This window comes from Salmo salar, chromosome 16, assembly GCF_965601325.2.
Source record: "Salmo salar chromosome 16, fSalSal1, whole genome shotgun sequence".
NCBI lineage: Eukaryota > Metazoa > Chordata > Actinopteri > Salmoniformes > Salmonidae > Salmo > Salmo salar.
The window spans coordinates 73762280-73774397 of record NC_138306.1 but is presented as its reverse complement, the minus strand read 5'-3'; the positions used below and the strand labels follow the sequence as shown (position 1 = coordinate 73774397).

The 12118-nt window shown below is 45.2% G+C and overlaps 1 protein-coding gene across 2 annotated transcripts; it reads left to right on the top strand.

The window, feature by feature from the left end:
- Positions 1-2030: 2030 nt before the first annotated feature.
- Positions 2031-11818, top strand: LOC106574494 (uncharacterized). 2 transcript variants are annotated; one of them, XM_014150403.3, is made up of 5 exons: positions 2031-2276; positions 9282-9830; positions 10302-10462; positions 10637-10766; positions 11000-11818. In XM_014150403.3, exons 1-5 carry the CDS (start codon positions 2172-2174, stop codon positions 11330-11332), a joined length of 1278 nt encoding a protein of 425 aa, XP_014005878.2. In that variant the 5' UTR covers positions 2031-2171; the 3' UTR covers positions 11333-11818. The 2 variants fall into 2 exon arrangements, with proteins under 2 accessions (XP_014005878.2, XP_014005877.2); XM_014150402.3 differs by having other exon boundaries at positions 2033-2336.
- Positions 11819-12118: the final 300 nt, after the last annotated feature.

The window sequence follows — 12118 nt, the reverse complement described above, 5'->3', positions numbered from 1 at the left end:
GTCACACCCTGACCTAACAAAATAGAGAATAAAAAGGATCTCTAAGGTCAGGGCGTGACAGTACCCCCCCCCCCCCCCCCCCCCCCCAATGGTGCGGACTCCGGCCGCAAACCTGACTCTATAGGGGAGGGTCCGGGTGGGCATCTAACCTCGCTGGCGGCTCCGGTGCGGGACATAGACCTCGCTCCGAACCGTGGGCCGTCGCCGGAAGCGCCAGACTGGGAACTGTCGCCGGAAGCGCCGGACTGGGAACTGTCGCCGGAAGCGCCGGACTGGGAACTGTCGCCGGAAGCGCCGGACTGGGAACTGTCGCCGGAAGCGCCGGACTGGGAACTGTCGCCGGAAGCGCCGGACTGGGAAGGTGCACTGGAGGCCTGGTGCGTGGAGCTGGAACAGGTGGCGCCAGACTGGTGACATGCACTTCAGGGCGAGTGTGAGGAGCAGGCACAGGACGTACTGGACTGTGGAGGCACACCGGAGATACAGAGCGTAGAGCTGGTGCAGGATGTACTGGACCGTGGCGGCGCACTGGAGGTCTGGAGCATCGAGCTGGCACAACGCGTCCTGGACAGATGACCACCTTCGCACAAGTGCGGGGGGCTGGCACAGGACGCACTGGGCTGTGGAGGCGCACTGGAGACCCGGTGCGTAGAACCGGCACACATTGTACTGGAACGGCGACACAGACCTCAGGGTGAGTGTATGGAGGAGACACAGGACTGGGGAGGCGCACTGGAGGCCAGATGTGTGAAACTGGTGCATATGACACCGGACTCGTGTCACGCTCCTCAGCACTCCCGCTCTGCAGCGCTCTCAACGCCAACACCTCTCTCAGGAATCTTTCGTTGAGTTCCTCACTCGACTCCCCGACTGGCTCACCCCTCGGCACCGCCGACCACTACATGTGCCCCCCCCAAAAAAGAAATTTGGGTTGTCTTTTGGGCTCGCGTCCTGGCCGTGCACCCTGGCGTCGTCGACATTCCTTCTTCGCTGCTTCCGCCTGTTTCCATGGCAGGCTTTTGTCTCCTGCCATTATTTCCTCCCAAGTCCAGGATGTCCTCTACTCCTGGCTTTCCTCCCAGGCCCAGGATCCCTGCTCCTCCTGGGCATGCTGCTTGGTCTGTTGGTGGTGGGATCGTCTGTCACGATTGTGTGTAGAGAAAGACTAAGGCGCAGCGTGCTCTGAGTTCCACATTTTATTTTTGTGAAACTTTTACAACCCAAAAAAAGAAAGAACCCAACAAACCAACCATGACGACAGCGGTGCAACATGCACTGACTCAAAATAAGATCCCACAAACAACAGGTGGGAAAAGGCTGCCTAAATACGATCCCCAATCAGAGACAACGAGATACAGCTGCCTCTGATTGGGAACCATATCAGGCCAACATAGAAATACAAAACTAGAGTACAACACCCTAGTCACACCCTGACCTAACAAAATAGAGAATAAAAAGGATCTCTAAGGTCAGGGCGTGACACTACCTTCCACTTGTAGCGACCTACCCTCCAGGACACTGCTGGCTTCAGTTAGCCCACACCACTGTGTATTACTCAGAATATTTAGTGATTTCTTAAGACTGCAGTCCCTGCGACATTTGGGACACTGTCGTCTATATGTACAGAAAGCCCACCAAAACTGCTATTTGTTTAAAATACAGTATTTAAATATATCACATCTGTTTTTGACTGAATTCATCAAAGTACATATCTTGTTTTATTAAAGTTGTTTTTTTAATGGATGTCATTTGAATGCCTCCGTTTCCGTTATTGTACATGATTACTATGATGGATAACATTGGACATGTTTGATCATATCTTTATTCTTTGGTGGTTGGTTGGTTAAAATACTGAGATCAACATCCTATTCCTAAACTGTTCGTCTTGTTAAGTAAAAGTAAATCAGATTTATTCAAGTACTTTTTTTGTGGACAAAATATAGCCTAATCTGTTCGCTATAATATTTTGCATTAGCAGTAAAACTTTTATTTTGAAATTCATGGGAAAATTCTACCGGAAGTTCAACCTGGTGTTGTTCTAATCTTCCTGCAACCGAGTTCACGACCGAACCGCCCATTGCACGTTAGAACCTTATATACCTCAATGGTTAGAATTCATGTTTGCTTTTGTCCATTTGTGAGAAGCTCTTCAACTGTTGAAAGATATTAAAATGGCTGATGAAGACAAGCTTCAGCCGTTTATGTTTCTCATGACCTATATGCTGATGAAGCGCCGAAGAGACTTAAACAACGCGGATACACAGAGACTCAATGAGGTGAAGAGACGTATCCGCCACAGACAGTACTTCTTCCAAAGGCAGAGGCGAATGCTCATGGTACTGTAATCTGATAAAGCTAAACCAAGCAATTTATATTAAAGTGCATTGGACTGCGTTCCATACACGAGTAGTTAAACGCACACGCATAGACAAAGCAATAAACTCTGTGTCACATTAGACGTTCAACCATGTTTCTCAAACTTCTAATTTCGAAGTGGTTGTAAACGTCAAATTAAGAAGTGTTTAAGGTTACGTTTAGGCATTAACTCCGAATGGTGAAGGTTTTGGATAGGCTTAAAACGAAAGTCTCAAAAGCAACTTTATATTGCTGGATTCAGACATGCACCAGATGCAGATACTTACCAGTCCACAATGACCGAGCAAAACTTACTTTAACAGCGCCCATAAGCAATAAATCACGAGGGCATGTGGTATATGGCCAATTAGTGGCAATTTTAGCATGTAAATCTTGGAGGGGAAAACCCCCCTTTTTTTTTTTGATGCATGGCACAACAGTAAACAATACATTAATTGCACTATAACGGTGACAAACGGTACCCACAAAATGTTAGGGCCTACGGTGCCTTTGGAAAGTATTCAGAGCCCTTGACTTTTTTCACATTTTCTTAGGTTCCAGCCGTATTATAAAATTGATTTTTTTTAAATGCTCATCAATCTACACACAATTACCGAAAATGACAAAGCAAAACCAAGTTTAGAATTTTTTTGCTAATTTATAAAAAAATATAAAACTATTACATTTACATAAGTATTAATACCCTTTACTCAATACTTTGTTGACGCAGTGATTACAGCCTCAAGTCTTCTTGGGTATGACGCTACAAGCTTGGCACACCTGTATTTGGATAGTTTTTCCCATTCTTCTCTGCAGATCCTCAAGCTCTGTCAGGTTGGATGGGGAGTGTTGCTGCACAGCTATTTTCAGGTCTCTCCAGAGATTTTTGATCGGGTTCAAGTCCGGGCTCTGGCTGGGCCACTCAAGGACATTCAGAGACTTGTCCCGAAGCCACTCCTTCGTTGTCTTGGCTGTGTGCTTAGGGTCATTGTCCTGTTGGAAGATGAACCTTCTCCCCAGTCTGAGGTCCTGAGCTCTCTGGATCAGGTTTTCATCAAGGAACTCTCTGTACTTTGCTCCGTTCATCTTTGCCTCAACCCTGACTAGTCTCCCAGTCCCTGCCCCTGAAAAACATCCCCACAGCATGAGGCTGCCACCACCATGCTTCACCTTAGGGATGGGGCCAGGTTTCCTCCAGACATGACGATTGGCATTCAGGCCAAAGAGTTCAGTCTTGGTTTCATCAGACCAGAGAATCTTCTTTCTCATGGTCTGAGAGTCTTTAGGTGCCTTACGGCAAACTCCAAGCGGGATGTTGTACCTTACACTGGGGAGTGGCTTCCGTCTGGCTACTCTACCATAAAGGCTTGATTGGTGGAGTGCTGTAGAGATGGTTGGTCTTCTGGAAGGTTCTCCCATCTCTACAGAGGAACTCTGGAGTTCTGTCAGAGTGACCATCGGGTTCTTGGTCACCTCCCTGACCAAGACCTTTTCTCCGCTGATTGCTCAGTTTGTCAGGGCGGCCAGCTCTAGGAAGAGACTTGGTGGTTCCAAACTTCTTCCATTTAAGAATGATGAAGGCCACTGTGTTCTTGGGGACCTTCAATGCTGCAGAAATGTTTTGGTACCCTTCCCCAGATCTGTGCCTCGACACAATCCTGTCTCGGAGCTCTACGGACAATTCCTCATGGCTTGGTTTTTGCTCTGACATGCAATGTGGGACCTTATATAGACAGGTGTGTGCCTTTCCAAATCATGTCCAATCAATTGAATTTACCACAGGTCGACTCCAATCAAGTTGTAGAAACATCTCAAGGATGATCAATGGGAACAGAGCTCAATTTTTTGTCTCATAGCAAAGGTTCTGAATACTTGTATAAAAACGCTATTTCAGTTTTTTATTTTTAACTTTGCAAACATTTCTAAAAACCTCTTTTGGCTTTGTCATTATGGGGTTTTGTGTGTAGATTGATGAGGATTTTTAAAATGTATTTAATACATTTTAGAATAAGGCTGTAACATAACAAAATGTGGAAAAAGTAAATGGGTCTGAATACTTTCCAAAGGCACTGTTCATAAAGATGTCTCAACAGCAGAGCTGTCTTTTCAGCACCATGGAGTGAATCCTTACCACCGCTACAACTGGCTATCGGCAGAGCCTTGTCTGGCAGTGAAACGGTTAATTTAGCCTCATTTACTGCCTTCAAAAAAAGAAACATAGCTGATATGGCTGACTTGCTTAAACAAAATGTGTTTTCTACTGACATTTGAGATGTATAAACTATGATATAAGGGGACGACAAGCGGTTAAGAGGTCTGTATTTTCGATTAAGACATTAATGAGCGAGCTAGGACGGACGTAGTCAATATTTCTTCAGCACTTTTGAAATGTACAGCGACAGAATTCAGGACATGGGCCGTTCTTACAGTATTCTCCCTGTACACCGTCAGAACTGTAGGATAAATAAAGGGGGCATATAAGCAGACAATGAAAACTCTTACATTATTCAATGATTACATTTATCTTAAGCAGGCTATAGGCTACATGTGCACCACCAAGTCAGAAAAGTAGGCTAAGTTATGAGGGGGAAAGGGACCAAATTATTAGGGTGAGGCACATGGGCTACTAACAGCTTACTGCACAACATGCACTTAGTATTACTTTCTTAGCTACAGTAAGACAGTAAGCTGGCATATTACATCATTTATGCACCAGCATACAAGACATTTTTGGACTCAACCTGTTGTGCTGTGCTCACTTGAACAGGAAGGTGGCGCGGCAGTCCTTCTTGGGCACATTTTTGTCATCGAAGTCTGCCATTCTCTGGAATTATGGTTCTTTCAAGACAACTGTGAACTTGGATAAAAACAAGGTTGAATCATGACATCAGTGATCTTCAGGTGGGAACTCGTGCCTCTTTCTAGAGCTCCCTACTTGGAATTCCGAGTTGGATGACCGTTCAAAACCTGGTTTACCCAGTCAGAGCTCGTTTTTATTCCAGAGTTCCCAGTTGTCTTGAACTCACTGAAGTCTGAGATTTCCCAGTTCTGAGTTTCTAGTTGTTTTGAACGTAGCAGAAGTCATGCTGGAATGACAGCATGGCCAATATATTCAACCTTTTCTGGCCCATGGTGTGTTGCGAGTGAATGTTTATCCTTTTAAGCTTGGAAAAGAGACCCTTAAACCCAGACTTGAACCACACATCCTCTCCACTGAATAGCAGGCTTGTGATTGCTTTGAAAAGCTTGCAGTTAGCCACTGATTCCTTCCAAACCACTCATTGTTGAATTTGCGATTTCCAACTTGTTGTGTAATGTTTATGTCCAATGGCCGATGAGCACCGATACGTTTTATATATAATTTCTATTCATACGGCAAGGTTTGAAGATTGTCGACTTGATTCATGATGATGACTACTTGTCTAGCTTGCTAGCTAAGATTTTTAAAGTATGATGTTGACATGATCAGTCCAATCAAAGCTATGGTAGGTATAATGTGATTTGACACGATTTTATCTGTGGCCAATGACCTTGATCCTCATTGGCTGGGAACTTCTAATGTAAATCTATGGCAGCACCCAACGGGCTTGAATTTGAGTTTTCCCTGTAGATTTTGCTGCGACGTAGTGTCCCCATGAGTGACAGAACAATGAGCCAATCACGGCGCAACTAGAGAACATTACCAACCCCTATGCTCCGTATTTTCCGCTGGCTTCCCCACCACCACAGAAAGCACTGAGCTAGACTGAAACACCTGCATTTTGGAGCTGCCTTACACAAGAAAGCAAAAACCATGTTTGTATGCGGCTTTATTAACTCAATAAGCATTTTTTTATATACATTGTTTGCAAACTGATATGTGACATGTATTAATACCGAAATAACATGCAAAACAGGCAACAACAAAAATATATATACATATACAGTACCAGTCAAAAGTTTGGACACACCTACTCATTAAAGGGTTTTTCTTTATTTTTTACTATTTTCTACATTGTAGAATAATAGTGAAGACATCAAAACTATGAAATAACACATATGGAATCATGTAGTAACCAAAACAGTTTTAAACAAATATTATATATTAGAGATTATTCAAAGGAATGCTTTTCCAACAGTCTTGAAGGAGTTCCCACATATCCTGATCAATTGTTGGCTGCTTTTCCTTCACTCTGCGGTCCAACTCATCCCAAACCATCTCAATTGGGTTGAGGTTGGGTGATTGTGGAGGCCAGGTCATCTGATGCAGCACTCCATCACTCTCCTTGGTCAAATAGCCTTTTCACAGCCTGGAGGTGTGTTTTGGGTCATTGTCCTGTTGAAAAACAAATGATAGTCCCACTAAGCGCAAACCAGATGGGATGGTGTATCGCTGCAGAATGCTGTGGTAGCCATGCTGGTTAAGTGTGCTTTGAATTCTAAATAAATCACTGACAGTGTCACCAGCAAAGCACCCCCACATCATCACACCTCCTCCTCCATGCTTAGCGGTGGGAACCACACATGCGGAGATCATCCGTTCATCTACTCTGCGTCTCACAAAGACATGGCGGTTGGAACCAAAACTCTCCCGTTTGGACTGATCAGACCAAAGGACAGATTTCCACTGGTCTAATGTCCATTGCTCGTGTTTCTTGGCCCAAGAAAGTCTCTTCTTCTTATTGGTGTCCTTTAGTAGTGGTTTCTTTGCAGCAATTGACCCTGAGGGTCTAATTCACGCAGTCTCTGAACAGTTGATGTTGAGATGTCTGTTACTTGAACTCTGTGAAGCATTTATTTGGGCTGCAATCTGAGGTGCAGTTAACTCTAATTAACTTATCCTCTGCAGCAGAGGTAACTCTGGGTCTTCCTTTCCTGTGGCGGTCCTCATGAGAGCCAGTTTCATCATAGCGCTTGATGGTTTTTTTGTTGTTGACTGCATTGACTGACCTTGATGTCTTAAAGTAATGATGGACTGACATTTCTCTTTGCTTATTTAAGCTGTTCTTGCCATAATATGGACTTGGTCTTTTACCAAATAGGGCTATATTCTGTATACCACCCCTAACTTGTCACAACACAACTGATTGGCTCAAACTCATTAAGAAGGAAAGAAATTCCACAAATTAACTTTGAACAAGGCACACCTGTTAATTGAAATGCATTCCAGGTGACTACCTCGTGAAGCTAAACCTAATAACTGGTTGTGCCACCCTCAGCAGCAACAACTGCAATCAAGCATTTGCGATAACTGGCAATGTGTCTTTCACATCACTGTGGAGCAATTTTGACCCACTCTTCTTTGCAGAATTGTTTTAATTCAGCCACATTGGAGGGATTTGGAGCATGAACTGCCTTTTTAAGGTCACGCCACAGCATCTCAAGCGGATTCAAGTCCGGACTTTGACTAGGCCACTCCAAAAAAAAAAATTTAAGCCATCAGAGGTGGACTTGCTGGTGTGTTTTGGATCATTGTCCTGCTGCACAAACCATGTGTGCTTGAGGTCATGAACTGATGGCCGGACATTCTCCTTCAGGATTGTTTGGTAGAGAACAGAATTCATGGTTCCATCAATCACAGCAAGTCGTCCAGGTCCTAAAGCACCCCCAGACCATCACGCTACCACCACCACATTTGACTGTTGGTATGATGTTCTTTTTCTGAAATGCTGTGTTACTTTTACGCCAGATGTAACGGGACGCACACCTTCCAAAAAGTTCAACTTTTGTCCCGTCAGTCCACAGAATATTTCCCCAAAAGTCTTGGTGATCATCAAGATGTTTTTTGCCAAATGTGAGACGAGCCTTTATGTTATTTTTGGTCAGCAGTGGTTTTCGCCTTTGAACTCTGCCAACTTTTTGCCCAGTGTCTTTCTTATGGTTGAGTCATGAACACTGACCTTAACTGAGGCAAGTGAGGCCTGCGGGTCTTTAGATTATGTTGTGGGTTCTTTTGTGACCTCTTGGATGAGTCGTCGCTGCGCTCTTGGGGTAATTTTGGTAGGCCGGCCACTCCTGAGAAGGTTCACCACTGTTCCAAATGTTCTCCATTTGTGGATAATGGCTCTCACCGTGGTTCGCTGGAGTCCCAAAGCTTTAGAAATGGCTTTGTAACCCTTTCCAGACTGAGATGTCAATTACTTAGTTTCTCATCTGTTCCTGAATTTCATTGGATCGTGGCATGATGTCTTGCTTTTTCAGATCTTTTGGCCTACTTCACTTTGTCAGACAGGTTCTATTTAAGTGATTTCTTGATTCAACAGGTCTTGCAGTAATCAGGCCTGGGTGTGGCTAGTGAAATTGAACTCAGCTTTCCAAAAAAATGTGATTAACCACAGTAAATTAATGATTTAACAAGGAGGGGAAATTACTTTGTCACATAGAGCCATGAAGGTTCAGATACTTTTATTTATTAAGGGAAAAAAGCTATCACTTAAAAACTGCATTTTGTGTTCACTTGGGTTATCTTGGTGTAATATTACAATTTGTTTGATGATCTGAAACATTTGTGTGACGTGCAAAAATATAAGAAATCAGGAAGGGTGCAAATACTTTTCACATACTTTTGTGTGTGTGTGTGTATAATTTTTTGCTAAACAGGTGGGCTCAAAACGGGCCCCACCTGCCCTGAATGACAGGTCACCACTGTGGCCAATATGCCACGGCTAAGGGCTGTTCTTAAGCACAACTCAACGCGGAGTGCCTGGATACCGTCCTTAGCCGTGGTATATTGGCAATATACCACCAACCACCAAGGTGCTTTATTGCTGCTATAAACTGGTTACCAACGTAATTAGAGCAGTAAAAATAAATATTTTGTCATACCCACGGCTTTCGGCCAATAAGCATTCAGGGCTTAAACCACCCGGTTTATAATACTGATTTGTATCACTGGTGAAAACAAAGCCCCCCCCCCCCCCCCTGTCTCTCCCTCTTTCTCTCTCCAGATGCTGACAGCTCGAGACGTGCGCTGCAGCTGTGACATCCGTACCCGACCCTGGACCAGCACGGAGTGCACTGATTGGTGGGAGCGGGTAGTGATGACTGAGTTCCAGCCCTCTGATTGGCTGGAGAAGTTCCGCATGAGCCGGGAGACCTTCTTCTTCCTTTGTGGCAAGCTGAAACCCCGCCTGGCTCGCCAGGACACCCACTTCCGCCGGGCGCTTCCGCTGGAGAAGCGTGTGGCGGTTGCCCTGTGGCGGCTGGCGTCCAACATTGAGTACCGCACCATCAGTGGGCTGTTTGGCGTGGGCAGCTCCACGGTGTGTAAGTGTGTGAGGGACGTGTGTCACGCCATCGTCACACTACTCCGGCCCGTCTACCTATGCTCGCCCAGCGTACAGGAAGTGGAAGACTCTGCACGTCACTTCCTATCTCGCTGGGGCTTCCCTCACTGTGTGGGCGCCGTGGCAACCCTCCACACTGCCATCCTCACGCCGTCCGCTAACGTGGCCAACTACGCCAATCCAGACGGGTGGCTCTCTGTGGTCTCCCAGGTAGGACAGGACCTCTTGCAATTAATAGCCTGGGCGTTTATTTGCTTCAATCGCTGAACACAGCCAGCTCTTATTAGAGACAGGCTTCTATTTGAGCCAAGTGTCTATTTTTGCTCAATAAAATGTTGAAAAGACTACCACGCCGTTTATTGTGACCAGTATGCCCAATATAAACATTAGAATAACATCCTTCGCAGATCAGACTTGCAAAAACTAGGCTGCCTATCATAAACCCCCGATTTTGCAGTTCAGCACCATGGAGAGCGTGTGCCGATAACAATTCATTTAGACACACATTTGCTGAAATGTGTGCTGATGGCCGGCTATTGAATGGGACAGGTGGCTATTTCAGACTCGGCATTTAATTGAAGTTTTAAAGTATATGGTTGTGTCTGACTGCCTTTCTGTCTGTGAGATAGTAACATTCATCTGTCTGTTTGTGAGGTAGTAACACTCCTGTCTGTCTGTTAGGTGGCTGTGAATGGGCTGGGTCAGTTCTGGGACGTCTGTGCTGGTTTCCCTGGCAGCACTGAGCCGACAGCCATCTTGCAGAACTCAGCACTTTGGGTGTCGGCCTCTGAGGGCGGGCTGTCACCTGACCCACCCCCAAGCTTCATGGGAAAGCCCCTGAGGTATCATTGATATTATTATTATTATTATTATTTCCCTTTTTAGATAGTGCTATCATTATTACTTGTATAAGTATGAGCAGCAATAGTAGTCCAGTGCTACAATTATTATTGTTATCCCTCTGGTGACCTGTGTCCTACCAGCTAAATTGACTGAGAGCACATTGTCTTGTCCAGATATGTGTTGTTGGGGGAGCCAGGGTACCCCCTCCAGCCCTGGCTGATGAAGGCCTATTCCAAGAAGAAGGAGGAGGAGGAGGATGAGGAGGAAGAAGGGCTCGCGGAGCCCCGGAGGGCTTTCAACCAGGCAGGTTTTATTTTCAACAACACCGAACAGAATCACTCAGGGATTAAACTCAAAGTAGTAACATCTTTTTTTTTAAATCCCAATTTCAGTCAACATTTCAGACGTTTTACACAGTTGTGAGCTAAATTTACACATTAGACTGTAGTAGACCCAGAGTTTTGCTGCAGTAAATCAATAAAAAAATAAAAATAGTTTATCAACATTTAACCTGGTTACTTTGTCTCCTGCTGTAGCGATTTGTGCGGGCGTGGCGTGGGGCGGCGGTGGCGCTTCTTCGCCTGCGGGCGCGCTGGCAATGCCTGAGCAAGAGGAACGACTGCAGCCTGGACGTGGTGCCCACCATGATCCTGGCCTGCTGCATCCTGCATAACGTGTGTGAGGCCCATGGAGATTTGTTCCGGGGGGAATGGCATGGCGAGGTGACCAAGGGTGAGAACCCCCAGCCTGGTCACACTGCTGCCCGCACCCCCTCTCCCCCTGGAACTTCAGACCACCTCCAGGGTGAGGAGGTCAGAAAATTGTTCTGTGACTACTTCCAACACCCACAACTACAACAACAGGACTAATGGAATGGACAGTGTTGTGATGGGGAAAGTGGGGGAAAAAATAAAGGTTTCTCCACAAGATTCTCACGACTGTATACATAGCCCTGGCCAGCATTCCAGGTATTGTTCCTATAATCTTATCAGCCTGTATTCATAAAGCGTCTCAGAATAGTAGGTAGTGCTGATCTAAGATCAGCTTGGCCTTTTAGATCATAGTGAACAAGATTATATGGACAGGGGGGACCTGATCCTAGATCAGCACTCCTATTCTAAGATACTTTCTGTATATGAGCCCCCCCCCCCCCCCCCCCTCTCTCTCTCTCTCTCTCTCTCTCTCTCTCTCTCTTGTGCAACTCCTCTCCTCTCTGTTCTGTTACTGTTTTATTGGTTTTGTTCTGTCGTAGGTGGTTTTTGTTTCTAAATAGTTGTGTAGCACAGTGTTCATGTGCATATGGTGTATATAGTCATGCGTTTTATTGATGCACAATACAAGTTCCATTTTCTGTTCTGTCTGTCACTACATTTGTATCTACGGTTACACTGACATTGTTCTATGCCCTGATTTAAAAAAATAGGACCTTGTTCTAGCTACCTAGTACCTACACTGCACTTTTTGTAGCTGTAAATAAGATCTATGGTCTCCAATCTCCTACTCTCCCTCTACTGGAAGAAATCCTAGGGGAAACACTTCCAGCTAACGGATCTGCCCTCTTAGCAGAGAATATGGACATTGTTGTCTTTCTGAAAAATAACTTTCAAATAGAATGACTGTCACTGAATATAAGCTGAAGGTGAGCAGGCCTACAA

Coding starts and splice junctions, on each gene's coding strand:
- LOC106574494 (XM_014150402.3), top strand. CDS start 2,172: ATGGCTGATGAAGACAAGCTTCAGCCGTTTATGTTTCTCATGACCTAT. Junction 2,337..9,281: donor GGCAGAGGCGAATGCTCATG/GTACTGTAATCT, acceptor TTCTCTCTCCAG/ATGCTGACAGCTCGAGACGT. Junction 10,463..10,636: donor TTCATGGGAAAGCCCCTGAG/GTATCATTGATA, acceptor TGTCTTGTCCAG/ATATGTGTTGTTGGGGGAGC.